This window comes from Psammomys obesus, unplaced genomic scaffold (genome assembly GCF_907164565.1).
Source record: "Psammomys obesus unplaced genomic scaffold, mPsaObe1.curated_primary_1811, whole genome shotgun sequence".
Classification (NCBI taxonomy): Eukaryota; Metazoa; Chordata; class Mammalia; order Rodentia; family Muridae; genus Psammomys; species Psammomys obesus.
The window spans coordinates 3,394,174-3,410,747 of record NW_026596069.1 but is presented as its reverse complement, the minus strand read 5'-3'; the positions used below and the strand labels follow the sequence as shown (position 1 = coordinate 3,410,747).

The following is a 16,574-nucleotide window of genomic DNA, read 5'->3' as shown; positions in this document are numbered from 1 at the left end:
ACACACACACATACACACACACACATACACACACAAATATACACACACATAAAAATACACATGAGTAAAGATAATTAAAATAAGTTAAGGGAATGCTTTGGCAACCTGTCATTCACATACATGAATCACAGTAATGTAAAGAGGTTTTTAGTTTGAAATAAAATCATATTGGATGTAAAATCAGATTTATAGAAATAAATGGAGACTGCTAAAAACCAAGAAAGTATATCACAGAAAGGGCTCATTTTATTTTTTTCTTGCTGTCTTTTTAACAACTTATTCAAGCAAAATCAAAGAATGGAAGTGTATTATATATTACACATATTTTATATGTAGATATACATATAAATATATTATATATTACACATATACATTATCTGTATAAACTATGTAATTATAACACCCTTAGGGATAGAGAAGGTGAAAGAATAATTGCTTTAAGATTCTTATATTTTACCGTGTTAAATATGAACAAATTATAAAAAAACTAACGAATACACTGTGATTCTGAGAGCAGTCATTAACAGAATAAAGCACTGATGTACTCTAAACAACAGTAGGAAACTGAGAAAAAGAGAACAGAAAAAGGTAAAACACACAAACCCCACAGAAATAGTGCATGTGTCTTAAAGCTCACAATGTCACAAACCATAGGATTGGATATCGCATTCCAAAAGCACACCTTGATAGGGGAGCCAAGCTCAAGGAGCAGCTGTGTCTTACGTCTACATTACACACTTTAAACATCAAGGTGTAGATTCAATGCACGCCATTCAAGTTTCCAATATAGGGAAACTGCTGCTTCCCGTTCAGCTGATAGAAAATAAGTCTCAATAAAGGGAACGGTGCCAATGATTAAGGAACAAAATTCATGGCAATACAGTGGTCAGTGACACATGCCAGTGACGGCATAAAGCAAGAACTGCCATGAAAGGACAACAGACCCCAAAGCTGGAGGTTTTAACATTATCCTCAAGAATGACTATAAGCAAGCATATAAAAATTAAGACGAGCACATGACTGAACAGTGCCAATTCTCGATCCAGTTTGCACTTATGAAGCTTATATTTAACAATTACGGTATGTCATTTTGAGAACATATAAGCCATTCTTCGAAGAAGTTAATGTATTAGAACATAACTGAATTCTCTACATGATTTAAACATTGTGTACTTTTTACATAATATAGTTAAATTTGAAGTTGAAAATTAAAAAATAAAAAGATGGTCAGAAACCTTCCTAAATAATTGTAAAGTATACAGCACACAGTTTTAGGTAAGTCATAAATAAAGCAGTTAAAATATTAGTAAATATATTCAGCTGAAATCTGTGGAATATAGCTCAAATGACATCTAAAGAGGAATTTTGGTGTTGCTTTCTCAAAGAAGAGTGGCTTAAAAATCAGTTATTTATGCTTTTACCCCAAGAGTAAAGAAAAGCAAAAAGGAGGAAGCAGTTTATTGTTAAGGGAAAAAGGAAACAAATTAAAAAAGAAGAAACACAATTGAAAAGAATTAAAAACAAAACAAAACAAGACTTTGTTCTTTGACATGAGAAATGGAAATTACAGTAAAACTGATCAAGAATGAAAAGTCTTAACCAGGTGGTGGTGGTGTACACCTTTAATCCTGGAACTCAAGAGGTGGAGACAGGGGGGTTTCTGGGAGTTCAAGGCCAGTCCGGTCTACAGAGTGAGTTGCAGGACTGCAAGGGCTACACAGAGAAACTCTGTCTTGGAAAACAAAAACAAACAACAACAACAACAACAACAACAACCAAAAAAACCACAAAATAACACATCAGACCGCAATGGTAGAAATAAGAGAGAGGTAACCATTACAAGCCTTGCATAAGTTCAAGCATTATTAAAAGCAATGTATACTAACTCAAAGTTACGAACTTTTGATATTTCTTAGCATTTAGCCTCTTTTGAGACATATGCATTTACATATTCTCTCCTCCTTTCTATCTTATGCTTAAATTCATTAAGGGTTCAGAACCATTCTTTTAATCCTTTAATTCTCTGTACCGTGGTTAATGCATTATCTCATTTCCATTTATTTATTTGTGTGTGTATGTGTGTGTGTAAGTGTGCAAATGAGCGTTTGTGTGCATCAGAGCCCACATGACAGAGCACATGTGTGGAAATTAGAGGAGAGTCCTAGAGTGGGTTCTTGTCTTTCATATGTTCGTCCTGGGATTGAACTCAGGCTGTCAGGCTTGGCAGCAAGTACCAGCTCCTGAGACATCTCACTGGGCTGTTAGTTTTACATTTTAAAAATCTATTGATTACAAATTATCCACTTTGTATCCCAGCTATAGCCCCTCCCTCATTCGTCTCAATCCTGCCCTCCCTCCCTCTTCTCCTCCCCACTCCTCTCCAAGTCCACTGATAAGTGGAGGACCTCCTCCCCTTCCATCTGACTCTAGCCTGTCAGTTCTCATCAGGACTGGCTGCATTGTCTTCCTCTGTGGCCTGCTAAGGCTGCTCCCCCCCCTCAGGGGGAGGTGAGCAAAGAGCAAGCCACTGAGTTCATGTCAGAGACAGCCCCTGTTCCCCTTACTAGGAAACCCACTTGGATACTGAGCTTCCACTGGCTACATCTGTGCAGGGGCTCTAGGTTATCTCCACAAATGGTCCTTGGTTGGAGTATCAGTCTCAACAAAGACCCCTGGACCCAGGTTTTTGGCTCCATTGCTCTCCTTGTGGCACTCCAGTCCCCTCCAGGTCTTTCTATCTCCCCCTTCTTTCATAAGATTCCCTGCACTCTGCCCAAAGTTTGGCTGAGTCTCAGCATTTGCTTTAATACCCTGCTGGGTAGTCTTTCAGAGGCTCCTATCTTGTTCCTTGTTTTCACCCTCTTCCGATGTCTATCCCGTTTGCCTTTCTGAATGAGATTGAACATCTTACCCAGGGTCCTCCTTCTTACTTAGAAGAAAAAGTGGGGAAGAGCCTTGAACTCATGGTCATAATTTTACATTTTTATTTGGGTACATTTGACATCTTTTAGTTGAATTGATTCAGCTCCATTTTGAAGGTGAACAGTGATTTCAGATGCTTTGAAGATATGAACAGTATTCTGATTTCCACACAAATTTAAGTATCGTGTTTATACTCTAACAACTTCAGCCTTATAATGGAATGACCCACAGTGAAGTAGATCTTAGAGTCTTTGAAAATAATTACATTTCATGCATGGCCCCACTTGGAAATGCAAGCATGAGATTTTGGAGGGTGCTTTCTGTGAATGGTTTTATGCTACTGGATTGGCCTTGTGCTTTCTAAACCAGCATCGTTCTCTTATCCAGAAGAAAAAAAAATGTAATCTCATTAGAAAATCTCATTAAAAAGTTGTGGAGAAAATATTCAAAGTATATCCACTAAATGCTTGAAGTAGATGAGTACCTTGTTGTTTAATCAGGACATACTGAATAAGTAAAATGCAGTGATAATGACTGTATGATGGCAATGCACATTAACAGTAAACGTATTTGAATATGATTTTCACTGAAAAATCCAAATTGTGGACTGAGAGATTACATGACTGACACATTTAAAACATGATATATGGTATTCAAAGCTGCTGAGTGTTGTTTATCAATATTGGTAAGCTCAAATAAAGATGGAGAGGTTAGACTGCCTATAAATTAAATATATTCTAGTACATGGTATTAAATGGTAGAAAGCAATACTGAGAAAGGAGGATAAAGGGAAGAGATAGAGCTATGGGTTATCACATTAAACATTTGACCAAGAATTCAACTTTGGATGTCCTTTATGGATAGTCACACACAGGGAGAAAACAAACCACACATAAGTTTCATTAGCTGACACTAATGGCAATGATATAAGACACTGAGCAGTTTGAAACAAACCCTAAGTATGTCATGGCCTTTTATTCCTCAGGCTCTTTTGCTGTGTGCTTCTTGGTAATGGAGAACAGATTCAAGGCTGTTTTCTCTCCAGTGCCTGAAATACAGCACTTCCATTTCAAAGCTTTCAGGCTTTTACTTCACCTAAGGACGAGATCTTCAGTAATTTTCTTTTTCAGACACGAAGAGTCATTTCTAAAAGAGTCTTTCGAAGGGGTGCAGGCATCAAGATGAGCATTAACATCTAGATGGGGACAGACAGCTTGTAAGAATTCAAGCATGGATTTTGGAATGTGGAGCCACTGGCTCATGTCCGTGAGCAGGCTGAAACAAGTAGAGTGAAAAATCTTGAAGGAGAGTCGGGGCCCAGGGATTCTATCTGTAAGACAGTGGGTATGGAGTAAACTCACATCAGGATGAAACACCATCTAAGGTAGATATCAGGTAGGCAGCTGGAGGACTCAGGATGCAACCCCAAGTAGAGCCCAGATCCCGGGAGGATTCAGGATGTACCCAAACTGGAGAACAGGGAGCACACTGACAGAAACACTCTGATGCAAGCTTATCAGACCTGGAGCTTGGGAGCATCCTAAGGTCTGGGGGTCAGTATGGTTCTCTGACATGGAATTTTTGAGATTTACTGTGAGGCTGACATTTGACTCATTCAGAACGCTTCCAGAAACCGACAGCCCCTAATTCTAGTCATTTATTCTTCAGTTGTACATTAAAAAGGCTGATAAGTAATTAAGTTGTTTGAACATTTTTTTTCATCCATCGTTGAGCTAAGAGACAGTGTTCTGTTTTATATTTATATCCTTTTGACATTGATGCCTGAAGAATACCTTGAAGCATTATGGTTAAAGAGAATTGAAGAGCTGAGTTGTGACTCAAATGGAGAAGGTGAAATTCATTGTAATGTCAATTAAAAAAATTAAGTAGAAAATTTCCAATAAAACCATCTTGTTCAAAGATAAGATTAAAAATCCAATTACCAATATATAGCCTGTAACATTATATTTTCATTTATGAAGGCTGATAAAATTTTTTTAAGAAATAGAAAAGAGAAAGTATTCCCAAAATTGACCCAAATATATTTATATTTATGAAAAATTGAAAAAGTTACCAACTGAAAACTTGTTACTGCTCAATAATTCATAGAAAAGAAGCTCTATTAAATAGTATTGATTTTTCAATTTTCTCACCACATTGAATTAACTCAATAACAATTTTAATATTTAAGTTAGTTTTTGGCAAAAGCTTTAAAAATATTTCGACAAAATCTCAAGATACAAGTATATAGTGGATAGCTTTAAAGTCTAGGATGATTAAATTAAAAACAGTCTAAGATTTATGCAAAAATAACAGTCCAGCAAATTTCTTCAAAATATAGTGTATACTATTTTTCAAATCCAAATAGCTGGCTTGAATGTGTGACTGTAAAAAATGGAATATTATTTCAATCTGCTTATATAAAAATTATTTCAACGTAAAAATTGTGACAGAGCTAGAGATACAGCTACGTTGGTAAAGCAATTGCTGTGCAGACACAAAGACCCACGTAGAGCCCTCCAGAACCGTGTAAAAAGCTGAGCCGTTAAGTAGAGGTCTGTAATTCTAGAGCTCCAGGGACCCAAATTGGAAGATTCCAGGGCCTAACTGGTGAGCCGTTTAGCCGAATCAATGAACTCCAAGTTCGAGAAGAGACCCTGTCTCATAAAGTAAGCTTGTGAAAGAGGAAACACCTGCCATTACATTCTGGCCTCCACGTGCGTATAACACACACACACACACATCCATACACACATCCAAACAGTTGCATGCGTACAGGTACACACGCATGTGAGTACGTATAAACATGTACATGAACAGACACATACATCTGAAAAGACCTTGACAATTAATTTTAACACGGAGAAATATTCTGTAGTGTCGCACCTTCATTCTAGAATAGCGTCTGTAGAGAACTGGGCTGTAATTCTGAGACCCAAAGGAAAGAAGGAGATTACAGATTTGAAGACACAGGCTTAGGGGTCCACTAAGAGAATTTTTACCATTCCTGTCTGTTCACTTACATCGATTCTTTAACAAAATGACCAAGGGGCCAGAAAATATTCCAGTGAGAACCTCTTCAACAGCTGTGACATCGATGGAAATCAATAGTCTTCCAGAGACCAGGAATGGCTTTCACTTTCTTGTTGGGTTTCTTGACTGTAAGTGTTAGAAGAATTACTTTGAGCTGGAGTTCCGTTTAATATGCTGGTTACCATCACACACAAACACACACACACACACACACACACACACACACACCAAGGTTTAAAAAGTCACAAATACAAACAAACTATGCTTTTCATTAAACATAAAGAGAAGGTAGTCAAGCCTGTAATAGGTTTAAGGAAATCGTGTGTACCATGACAATACTCGATGTAAGCCATCTGATTATGCGATGAAGTACTATTATACACATATTCACACCCCTCGTTGCTCTGCTAAAGCTGTTGAGGGGCATCAGGGCTAACTTAGGGATATGAGATAGAATTTTGAAGATCTTTCAAGTATGAAGTCGTTTGCTACTGTATACAGGACTATTTATCCTGTCATGCGTCTTCCTGTGCTTCTCAAGCATTTGAAAAAGAGAAAGCACCCTGTTTGCATCTCCTTTGACATATGCCTTTTTTTAGTCTCACTTCTTTGTTCTTTTCACTTCTTTCTTATATTATATATTTTAAAAAATTGGTTTTTATTCTTTTTTTTTCCTGCAAATGAAATTCTGGCATCTTGATGTAACTGTCCATTTGCTGAGAGCTGGGAAAGCAATTGCATTGAAAAGTTCAGTTACAGATGAACTCTTATTCGAATGGAGTTCCCCCTGCTCATCTGTTTTTTAAAGCATTGTATGGCTCTTTGACGCTCCCCCAAGGCAGGGAGCAGCCTTGCCAGGCCACAAAGGAGGACAATGCAGTCAGTCCTGATGAGACCTGATAGGCTAGGGTCAGATGAAAGGGGAGGAGGACCTCCCTATCAGTGGTCTTAGAGAGGGGCATAAGAGGAGAAGAGGGAGAAAGGGTGGCATTGGGAGGGAATGAAGGAGGGGGCTACAGCTGGGATACAAAGCGAATAAACTGTAATTAATATAAAAAATAAAAATTTAATTAAAAAAACATCAAAAGAAAACGAAAACAAAAACAAAACAAAACAAAAAAAACCAGAGTTGAGATCACACAGTGTGGAGACAGGTTAGCACCAAAGTCATTCCCTTATTGCAGGACTTTAGGTCAGAGGTTAGCTTTCCCTGGGCAGTCCTAGCTGGGCACCTGTGATCATTAAGATTGCCAGAGAGCCTGGCACCTCCCCTTGTCATGATCTTTGTAAATGCAAAGTCAGTCCCTAAATCAGTACTGTAGAGCTTCCGTAAACAGCCCTGGATCTTGACTTCGGCCTGCATCTGTGATGAGAAGCTTCCTAGCTATGGAACCTTGTCTCTGCTAAGGCTATGGGGCTTTACAAGTGATTAAGAGTTTTACTGTCCTTCGAAAGGCAGAAGTGTTACCACGTGACCAAAGACTCACCTTTTCCTAATGTGGAACTTAACGAATATTGTTATATCAGAATATTAATCATATTTAAACACTTCAAAGCATTTTAATTTCGTTTGCTTTTGCGTTCAATTTTTACCTCACTTTTCAGCTTTCACCATGTATGTGCTCTTGTAAGAGATGGTTTCCTAACACTCCTCCCTGAAAAAAGGTCTAGAAACAAAGCTGTGGTTAGTAAGAACTGTCAATCAAAGTTGAAAACACAGCATGTCACGCTGCAGTCCATTTCATTTCTGCTTCATGAGTGGCGGTCCTAACCTCTCCATTACTTTTAGATTGGATGAATTATTAGACTACTTATAAGCTTAAATTGGTGTGTGTGTGTGTGTGTGTGTGTGTGTGTGTGTGTGTGTGTGTGTGTTGGAGAACACATGTGCCATGATGTGCACGTCAGTGTCAAAGGACAGCTGGTAGCAGTCAGTTCTCTTCTTCTACTTCATGGGTCTCTGGCGTTGGACTCTGGCAGTCATGCTTTGCAGCCAGTGTCTTTCCATGCTAAGCCATCTTACAGGGCCTGACTTGACTCTTCTTAAGTCACATAAAGGGAAGGAGAACTGATTCTCCTTCTGCAGTCGAAGCTCCGTATCCGCTGTGCCGCCTCCTCCACCAAGGCCACACTGATTCTTTCCAAAGAGTTCCACCAGACGGGAACTGAGTGTTCAGAGAGGGCCCTTTGGGTCCCTCCTCATTCAAATCACCACGTCAGCGAGGGGAATGACAGAAGGCTGTGCTGTGTTGTCGATCTGTGTAGTTTCTTAGAACTCTAGCATGCAACTTGTAGGGAAGAGTCCTGTACCTCCGACGAGATTTTCATTTAATAACCCACCCCTCCGCAGACCAACACTGTGTACCTCTGCAGGGCATTTTTCTAGGCTCTCTTTTCTAAGTTGTGTTTTGAGATTAGCTTGCTAACATGGGGTTTCTGTTAAGGCGTTTTCGTAGGATCTCCATTCTGGTTAATCCTTCCCCAACTCCCCTATCCCCATCCCTGCTTACTCCTTTAATCCTCAATCTTCATCTTGTTTCATGAGATTTGCAGGTAAATAGAGTTACAGAAAAATATTTACACTTAGTTAGGTAACTGCAGCCTAGAGAGACAAATAGAACATGTTCTCAATCGTATGCAGATCCTGGTTTCAAATCTTTGGATTTGTGTGTTTGACTTGAAGTGAAAGTGTAAGTCGGGAAGCTCGAAAGGGGCCTTTGGAGAGTGTTCTAAGGAAGGGTAGTAGATTGAGGGTAAAATGAAAGGAAGGAAGATGGAATACTGGGGACAGACTAGCCTAAGCAGGGAGGGGTCTGAGAATATGGATGGGGAAAATCACGGTGAAGAAGAGCGCTAACCCCCGTGAAGAAGTATGAAAGGCCTAATGGAGCCCTACTACCTCACAACCCAACTTAAAGTGACTTTTTATTCTTTTAAACATTTTTAATGAAATATTTTCATATCATGTATTTTGATCATGTTTTTCCACTCCCCAGGTCCCCCTAAGTCCTCCCCACACCTCCCAAATTTTATTTTCTTTTCCCTTTTTTTCTCTTAACAGAAAACAAATGAAACCAAACAGGCAAGAGCAGATTGTGTCACCTGTGGGACGTGTGCTGGAGAGACTCATTTTCCATTTGAGAACAGTTATCAATTACACATGATTCCTGGGTCAGGGATCAGGGCTTGTCTCCACTTCTTCTCTCAGTGCTGGCTCCCATCTAGCCCAGACCTGTGCAGGCCCTGTACATGCTGCCTCAATCTCTTTGAGCTCGTATGTGTGTTAATCAAGCTGAGCCACACTTAAGGCCAGGCCACATGTCCAGCAGTCGATGGCCAATACAAAACAAATCTGGTGGCATCTTTGGAAGTTTTTGTCCTATAAGATTTCGACATGACATTCCTTCCCTCCCCGCCTTTTTAAAAACCTATCCTTTTTGTATACATTATGGCTTCTGGTTTTGTGTTTTTAGGGGATCCCTGTGCGTATGAACATGTGTGTCTCTGCATCTACTTGTGTAACTTGTGGGGTTTTTCAACCCCTTTTCTTCTGTTGGTTTGTTTTCTCCTAGTCTAGTTTGTTTTTCTTTTATCTTATGTTATTATTATCATTGAGATGCCTTTTTCTAATGAGAGACAGAAGAGGAGTGGATTCCAATGGGAGGGAAAGTTGGGGAAACCTTGGAGGAACTGGAGGGGAAGCCATGATCACAATTTATTTCGTAAAAAAAGAACCTGTTTTCAATAAAAGAAAAAAAAAAGAACTCCCAAAACAAAAGAAACACACACACACACAAAGACAAAACAAATAGAAAACAAAATAACATAAACAGGAAACACACATAAAAAAAGCTTCATAAAAACACAAAAATGAACAGTAAATAAGAAAAAGATCAGTAACACACACATACACACACACACACACACACACACACACACACACTGCCAAAAAAAAAAAAACCCAAAGAAAACAAGATAAAAAAGATAAAACGTCTACAAAAATACCATTAAGTTTGTTTTATGATAGCCAACTATTCCTGCACAGAGCCTACATGGTGAGGTTAATATAGCATGTCTTAGAGTTCTATTGCTGTGAAGAGACACCATGGCCACAACGACTCCTATAAAGGGAGGCATTTAATTCAGGTTGGCTTACAGTTTCAGAGGTTTAGTCTGTTCCCGGCAAGTCAGGAAGCAAGCTAGCATGCAGACAGACCTGGCACTGGAGGAGGGGTCAACAGATAGGGATCTCTAGATGAGCAGGCAGCAGGAGGAGAGAGAAGCCAGGCCTGGCTTTAGCAACCCCCCCCCCCCCCCCCAGTGACATGCTTTCTCCAATAAGGCCACACTTACTCCAACAAGGCCATAATGCTACTCCCTATGAATCTACGGGGGCCATTTTCATTCAAACTACCACACCCAGTGAGACTTCGTTGGCAAAAACTGACCTGGAAAGAACTTTTCTTTAAACCAGTTGACGGACTCTTGCACAGAGCCCTGGCCCCGGTGAAGAGCTGTTGACCTTTGAGGGCTTCTAGGGGAGGAAAAGGCAATTTCCTTTCAGGGTGTGGCCCCTGTTAGGTCAGTGTGATCCAGTGGATAGCCCTGTACATGTGACTGTATGGGCAGTGCAGATTGGAGGGGAGGGAGACAAGAGAGAGACAGAGGGGAAAGGAGGAGGGGGAAGGGAGAGAGAGAGAGGGCAAGGGTACAGGGTTAGAGATCTCAATCTGTGTGGCGTTATAGAAAGAAATAAGGGTGACTATGATACAAGCACATTGTATGTATGTATGGAATACACAGAGAAGTAATGTATTTTTAAAAGACACTCAAACCTTTAGCAGTCCCCATTCCCCCCCCTTTCCAATTCTAAACAAGCAAGCAACTGTCCACTTTATATCTGTGTAAGGTGATGCCATATTCTTCACATAGGCTGAATCATGCAATTAAAAAAAAAAAACAACCCTTCAAATAGGTGTGAGGTTTTAGTATCCTTAATACAATAACTTATATTTCCCTGATGGCTAATGATCCTGAGTTTCTTTCCATGTTCCTATTTGTCCTTAATATGTTGTCCTTGGTAGTGTGTACATTCAAAGTCTTACTTATATTTGAATATTAAAGATCTATCTTTTCATGCTGCGCCATGCTTCATAGTGTTTGAGATGTGTTCTTTTAGTGCACTGTTTTGTATCCTTTGGAGCAACATTTCCCATCGCCGCATCTCTGAAGTCTGGTAATTGCCATCCTATTCTGTTTTTATTTTCTGACGATTTTATTTATTTTGAGGGAAGTTTTCACTGTATAGGCCTAGCTGGCTTGAGAATACTGTGAAGATCGGGCTGGCCCCAAATTCATAGAGGTCCACTTGCTTCTACCTCCTCAGTTACAGTGCCGGGCCGGATTAAAGGCGTGTGCTGCTATTCCGTGTTTCTATTTTATTTCTGTGAGTTTTTCTAGGCTGGGCAAGGAAGTGAGGTCATTCACATTTGTCCTTCTAGGCCTGGCTTATTGAATTTAATCTGCTCTTGCAGGTTTATCTGTGTTTCTGGAAAATGACAGAATTGTCTTGTTTCGAAAGGCTTGATGGTGTTTCATCGCATATATATGTTTATCACATTCATGTCAGGGTGGACCCCTGGATGCATTCACATCTTGGCTACTGTTAATGACGCTGTAGCGAGTGTGGGAGGGCAGATAGCTCTTCAGCTACTTATTTCATTTCTGTTGATGATATAGTCAGTCATAGACTGTTGAATCATAAGAAAGGAATATGTTTAAATGTTTAAAGAATATTTCATGGTTTTTTTTTTAAACAGGGGTTGTGCTAATTTAATCGCTGCTAATGGGGTACACAAATTATTTTGTACATCCTCAGAAATAGTTCATTTGGCTCACCTCTCTTATAAAGGCCATTTTAACAGAACATGAGAGTCCATGTTCATTTGGACTTGCTCTCTTTGATTATCAGAGGTGTGCGCTAGCCACACCAGCTGAGCATTGGCACATCTGCTTTTTAAGAAACATCTAGTTCCTTTCCACTGTTTGAGTCTGTGTATTTGTTTTCCCTAATATTGAGTCTGGTCCCTTACATATTTTCTGATATTTACTTCTTATCAGATACATTTTATAAGTATTTTCTCCCATTCTATTGTTTTTCCACATTGTATCTTGTTTTAGTTGCACTTTTTGGAGAATGATTCGCCAAAAATTGAACTGTCTGTATAGTAATATATATATAAAGAACTGTCTTTATAGTAATAAATGGAGATAGAATATATATATATAAAGAACTATATATATATATATACAAAGAACTATATATATAAAAAACTATATATAAAGGATTGTCTTTATAGTAATAAATGGAGATAGAACTCCATATATAAGAACTATATATATACAAAGAAATATATATATACAAAGAAATATATATATATATATATGTATATGATTGTCTTTATAGTAATAAATGGAGATAGAACTCTTTTTGTATAGTTTTTGCATTCTGTTCTTTGGTTTTTTCCTAAATACAAACCAGCTTAATTTAGTTGGAATTGTCACTCATGTGTTCTGTATCCTTGGTGAAAGTTTTTTGGAAATTGCTGAGAACATGGTTACTCTCCGAGTAACCTTTCAGGTCTACAGATGAGCTTCATGTGTTTTGAAGGTCTGTTGCTAAATTCATGCACATTTATGTATATTGTGGCAGTTTAGAAAATTAGACCTTTCAAAATTAAATAATGTTGCCCTATCAATTTTCTGCAATTTATTTTGTTTGATATTAGTGTAGCCATACCTTTCGCTAAAGGTCTACATGCATCTTTTATTGGTCATTTTACTTTATAATCTACATATGCCTTTATACATCAAAGAATTCTTGTTTATAGTAAGTAGTTTTCCTGTTGTTATGATCCAATATAGCGATGTTTAGGGATTTAATTGGTAAAGTTGAAATTTATTGTAATTATTACTATTGAATTTCAACCTGCTACATTACAGATGTTTTATTTCTTGAGTCTCTTGTTTTTTTTTTTTCGTCCTTTGCATATCATTTTGAGTTTTTCATTTAACTTTGTTATTGATTTTTATTTTAAATACTTGTTTTAGTCATTGACCAAGATTATATATGTATCTTTAACTAACTAGGCATAACCTTTAAATATTATCAGAACACTAACACATAGTATGACCAACTTCATTTTTACCTTCACTTATCTCTAGAACGCCTATGTATGTATGGCCTCTTAACATGCTTTAAACATGTAGTAAAACTTTTCTTAACTCATAACAGCCATGGTGCAGCAGCCTTGACTTTTGACTGTCAAAAGTTTGTTGTATTCAGTATCTGGCACATATTTGTTGTAGTTCTCTGTGATCATATAGAGTTATAGGACTGTGAGCTTAATATGTCAGCAGAAGTCTTTGGTCTTCAGCGTCTAGAAGGCCTAATTCAAACCCATCTCACTTTAAGGTATTTTTCAAAGTTCTTCCTCAAAGTTGAAGCATAAACCAGTTTGGCCCCGAGTTCTCTTCGTGTCTATATTTTTTTGCTATCATGTTTTTTTATGTGGCATGGGAGCATTCAGACCACACTGGTCTACTTTGTGGAGAACTCTCCTCCAGCACCATACGCACATGGAAATAGCCATGGGATCCCTTCTTATCGCTCTTCTCAAAAGATTACAGAAGGGTCGCAGGGGAATTTCTTAGCTCCCTAACCAATATGAAAAAAGGGCAGACTATTCAGTCACTAATAGGAATGCTGAACTCAAAATTCTGTCCCTAAAGCTTTCTGCTTTATTTCACTCCAAACATATACTTTTTGGAATCCTGGAATTTCAATGTATGACTGTTCTTGAAAAATGCCATTTTTCCCAAGGACTTGATTTTCTTAACAGCCCATCAAACGCTATGACCCTGAGTAAGCTAGTTGCAACAGGAAGAAAAGCTAGTAAAGAGCCTAGACTTTTCTGAGAAATTTCCACGAGGAGATTTGCACACGGAGAAAATTGTGAGAAGAAAAGACTTTTGGCATCTTGGGCCGACATGTAGGACGTAGGAACCCTGGTTAGCCGTGAGCGTATCTGTAAGACTCCCTTTGAAGATGTCTTCGTGAAGTCGTGTCTACAGCATAACCTTTTCTTTTTGTCTTTTTCCCCCTCAAGGGGTGCTACATCCATTGTGTACAGATGCAAACAGAAGGGGACCCAGAAGCCCTATGCTCTCAAAGTGTTAAAGAAAACAGTAAGTTTATTTCATTATATAATAGTATCTCCGAGAGACCCGAAAAGTAAGAAAGCTGACTCAGAAGACCAAGGTGGTCATTGAGAAGCCACCCAGGTTTACTGTCTGATGGAAAGCATGGGACACTTTGACAATCACTGGTTCTTAAGCGGGATGTGATGTGTGGAGAGAAGGATGGGAAGGAAAAGCGCTAGAGGAGGGAGATAAGCCTTGCTCTGTGTGGGGGCTGTGTAATGAATGTATGTGTGTGTTTATGGAGTGAGGCCTGCACTGGAACATGTTAGAGAGGGCAAAATGAAACACAAATGTCTGTACTTTGAAAGGACTCATCTGCCTAGGTTTTCTAAGGTTATGTTTGTTTGTTTGGCTGGTTGGTTCTTGTATTATTATTATTATTATTATTATTATTATTATTATTATTATTATTATTTGGTATTTTAGAGACAGGGTTTCTCACTGTGGCCTGGAAGGGTAGTTATGTTTTAGAGATGTGCAATTAGATAAATGCTTCCCAGAGTAGACCTACTCATTTAAAAGTTCAAATTTAGAAGAGAGAAAGTTTTGTTCTGGAGTTCTGCTTTATCTTCCCAAGCTCGTAAGCAAGCCGGAAAAGGTGCCCACATCTAATAATAATGAGAGGACCAAAAGCAGGTGGGGTCACAGGGTGTCCCTCTGTGAGACTCTTTCTGCCTCAATGCCCTTTCTGTTCTGTTTATGAATCAGATTCTGTCCATAATAATATGAAAAGACAAGATACACTTCATTGCCCAGTTTTCCTTTGTCAAATTTTATGTCAGCAGATAGGGGAAGTGTGTATTTCTGAAAACTCAGTTGTAAAGTGTGCCAAACAGCGATGTGCCAGACACCTCAACGTCAAGTGATAACCTTCTGCAGGCCAGAGGAGGCTTAATATCACCAGCTGTTTATGTATTGTCTAGCACAGGGAAATCTTACAGTTTCACACAATGAAGAACTTAACAGCACAGGATTTTGGTCAGGTAGAAACAAATGACGCTTTAAAACAATCTGTTAGAATTGTAAGCTGTAGTGGGGGAAAAAAAAGGCCTGTAGTTTACTCAAAGCAGATAGCAATTTATGTGGCAATTACTACCCATTAAGTTCTTCCAATTGCTATAAAAATTTTCTTAGGTTAATCCCAAATGTACAGGAATGTATTAAATTAATGTTTGTGGTGTTTCCTGTATCAAATTTCATCATAAAATTTCCTGAACAAAGTATTACTCAAAATATTTTGAATTTTAATTTTCTATTAAATACCAAATTTTTAAGAAAGTAAATTAGGTTGTTTTAGTAGCAATCTTATATGTTATATTTGGACTTGGCTATGTGTTTCGTTATAGGTGAAAATGTTAGTAAATTGGCAAGTTGTTTACCTTTATTTTATGGCTGAGGGAATCTTGAAAAGGGGTAGACAGTGTGAAATTCTAGGAAAACAATGTTCAAAAGTGACTTGTGTGAGGTTGGACACGGTGATGCACGCCTGACACTGGAGATACAGGGAAGCGTGGTTGCAAGTTCTCGGCCAGACTGGGCTGCGCACTGACTGAGATCTCATCAGAGACGAGAGGCCACAGATCTTCCCAAGAACCAGGGAAGAGCACGTGGATGGGGACAAGTGTCAGGTGGAGCTGCAAGGCAGATGTCGCCAAACACAGCGACTGCTGTGCCAGGCAGAACGAGAGAGAAAAACTCCTAAAGGAACCTCAGCTCTGAATGGGAATTAGATGCCCCCCCCCCAGCTTTGTCTTTTAGGATAAACCGTGCTTGGAGATATGTAAACGAGAGAAATAGCGGGCAAAGCCACAAAGAGCAAATTGCCTCCAGTGTTTAATTCCATATAGGTCATGGAGATGGAAACTTCCCTTTCTAAGGGAAATGAATGGATGCTATGAATTTATTTACAGGAGCAAAATAATGTAGAGGAAATATTTTCTTAGAGCGTTCAGCAAAGGTTTTGCACCTAAGGCCAAAAAAAGATTGCCATGTTCCGAAAGGTTGACTTGTGTATATAATCTCTTATGACATACCACATGAAATTGCCTCAGTTAAACCATTTCTGAGCTACAGTTTTGTGTGATACAGCTAACAACTAGAGAACTACATGCAACCTCACTGAGTACTTCCTAATATTCTCATTGTATGTTTGGACATAAATTTGAGGCCTTGGGGCTTAGTCTGCCTAAAAACTATGGTGTCATTTATCTATTTTTCTATCTATATATCATCTATCTATCATCTACATCATCTTTATCCATCTATGATCCATCTATGATTAGTCTTCCATCCATCCACCCATCCATCCACCCATCCATCCATCCATCCATCCATCCATCCATCCATCCATCCATCCA

The 16,574-nt window shown here is 38.7% G+C and overlaps 1 protein-coding gene across 3 annotated transcripts in view; it reads left to right on the top strand.

The window, feature by feature from the left end:
- Positions 1–16,574, top strand: part of Camk4 (calcium/calmodulin dependent protein kinase IV) — a 219,403-nt gene that overhangs the window by 98,551 nt on the left and 104,278 nt on the right. For all 3 annotated transcript variants that reach the window (XM_055625568.1, XM_055625567.1, XM_055625569.1), the window contains one exon: positions 14,124–14,202. In XM_055625568.1, coding sequence (XP_055481543.1) covers positions 14,124–14,202 — 79 coding nt within the window. The remainder of the gene's footprint in view (positions 1–14,123; positions 14,203–16,574) is intronic.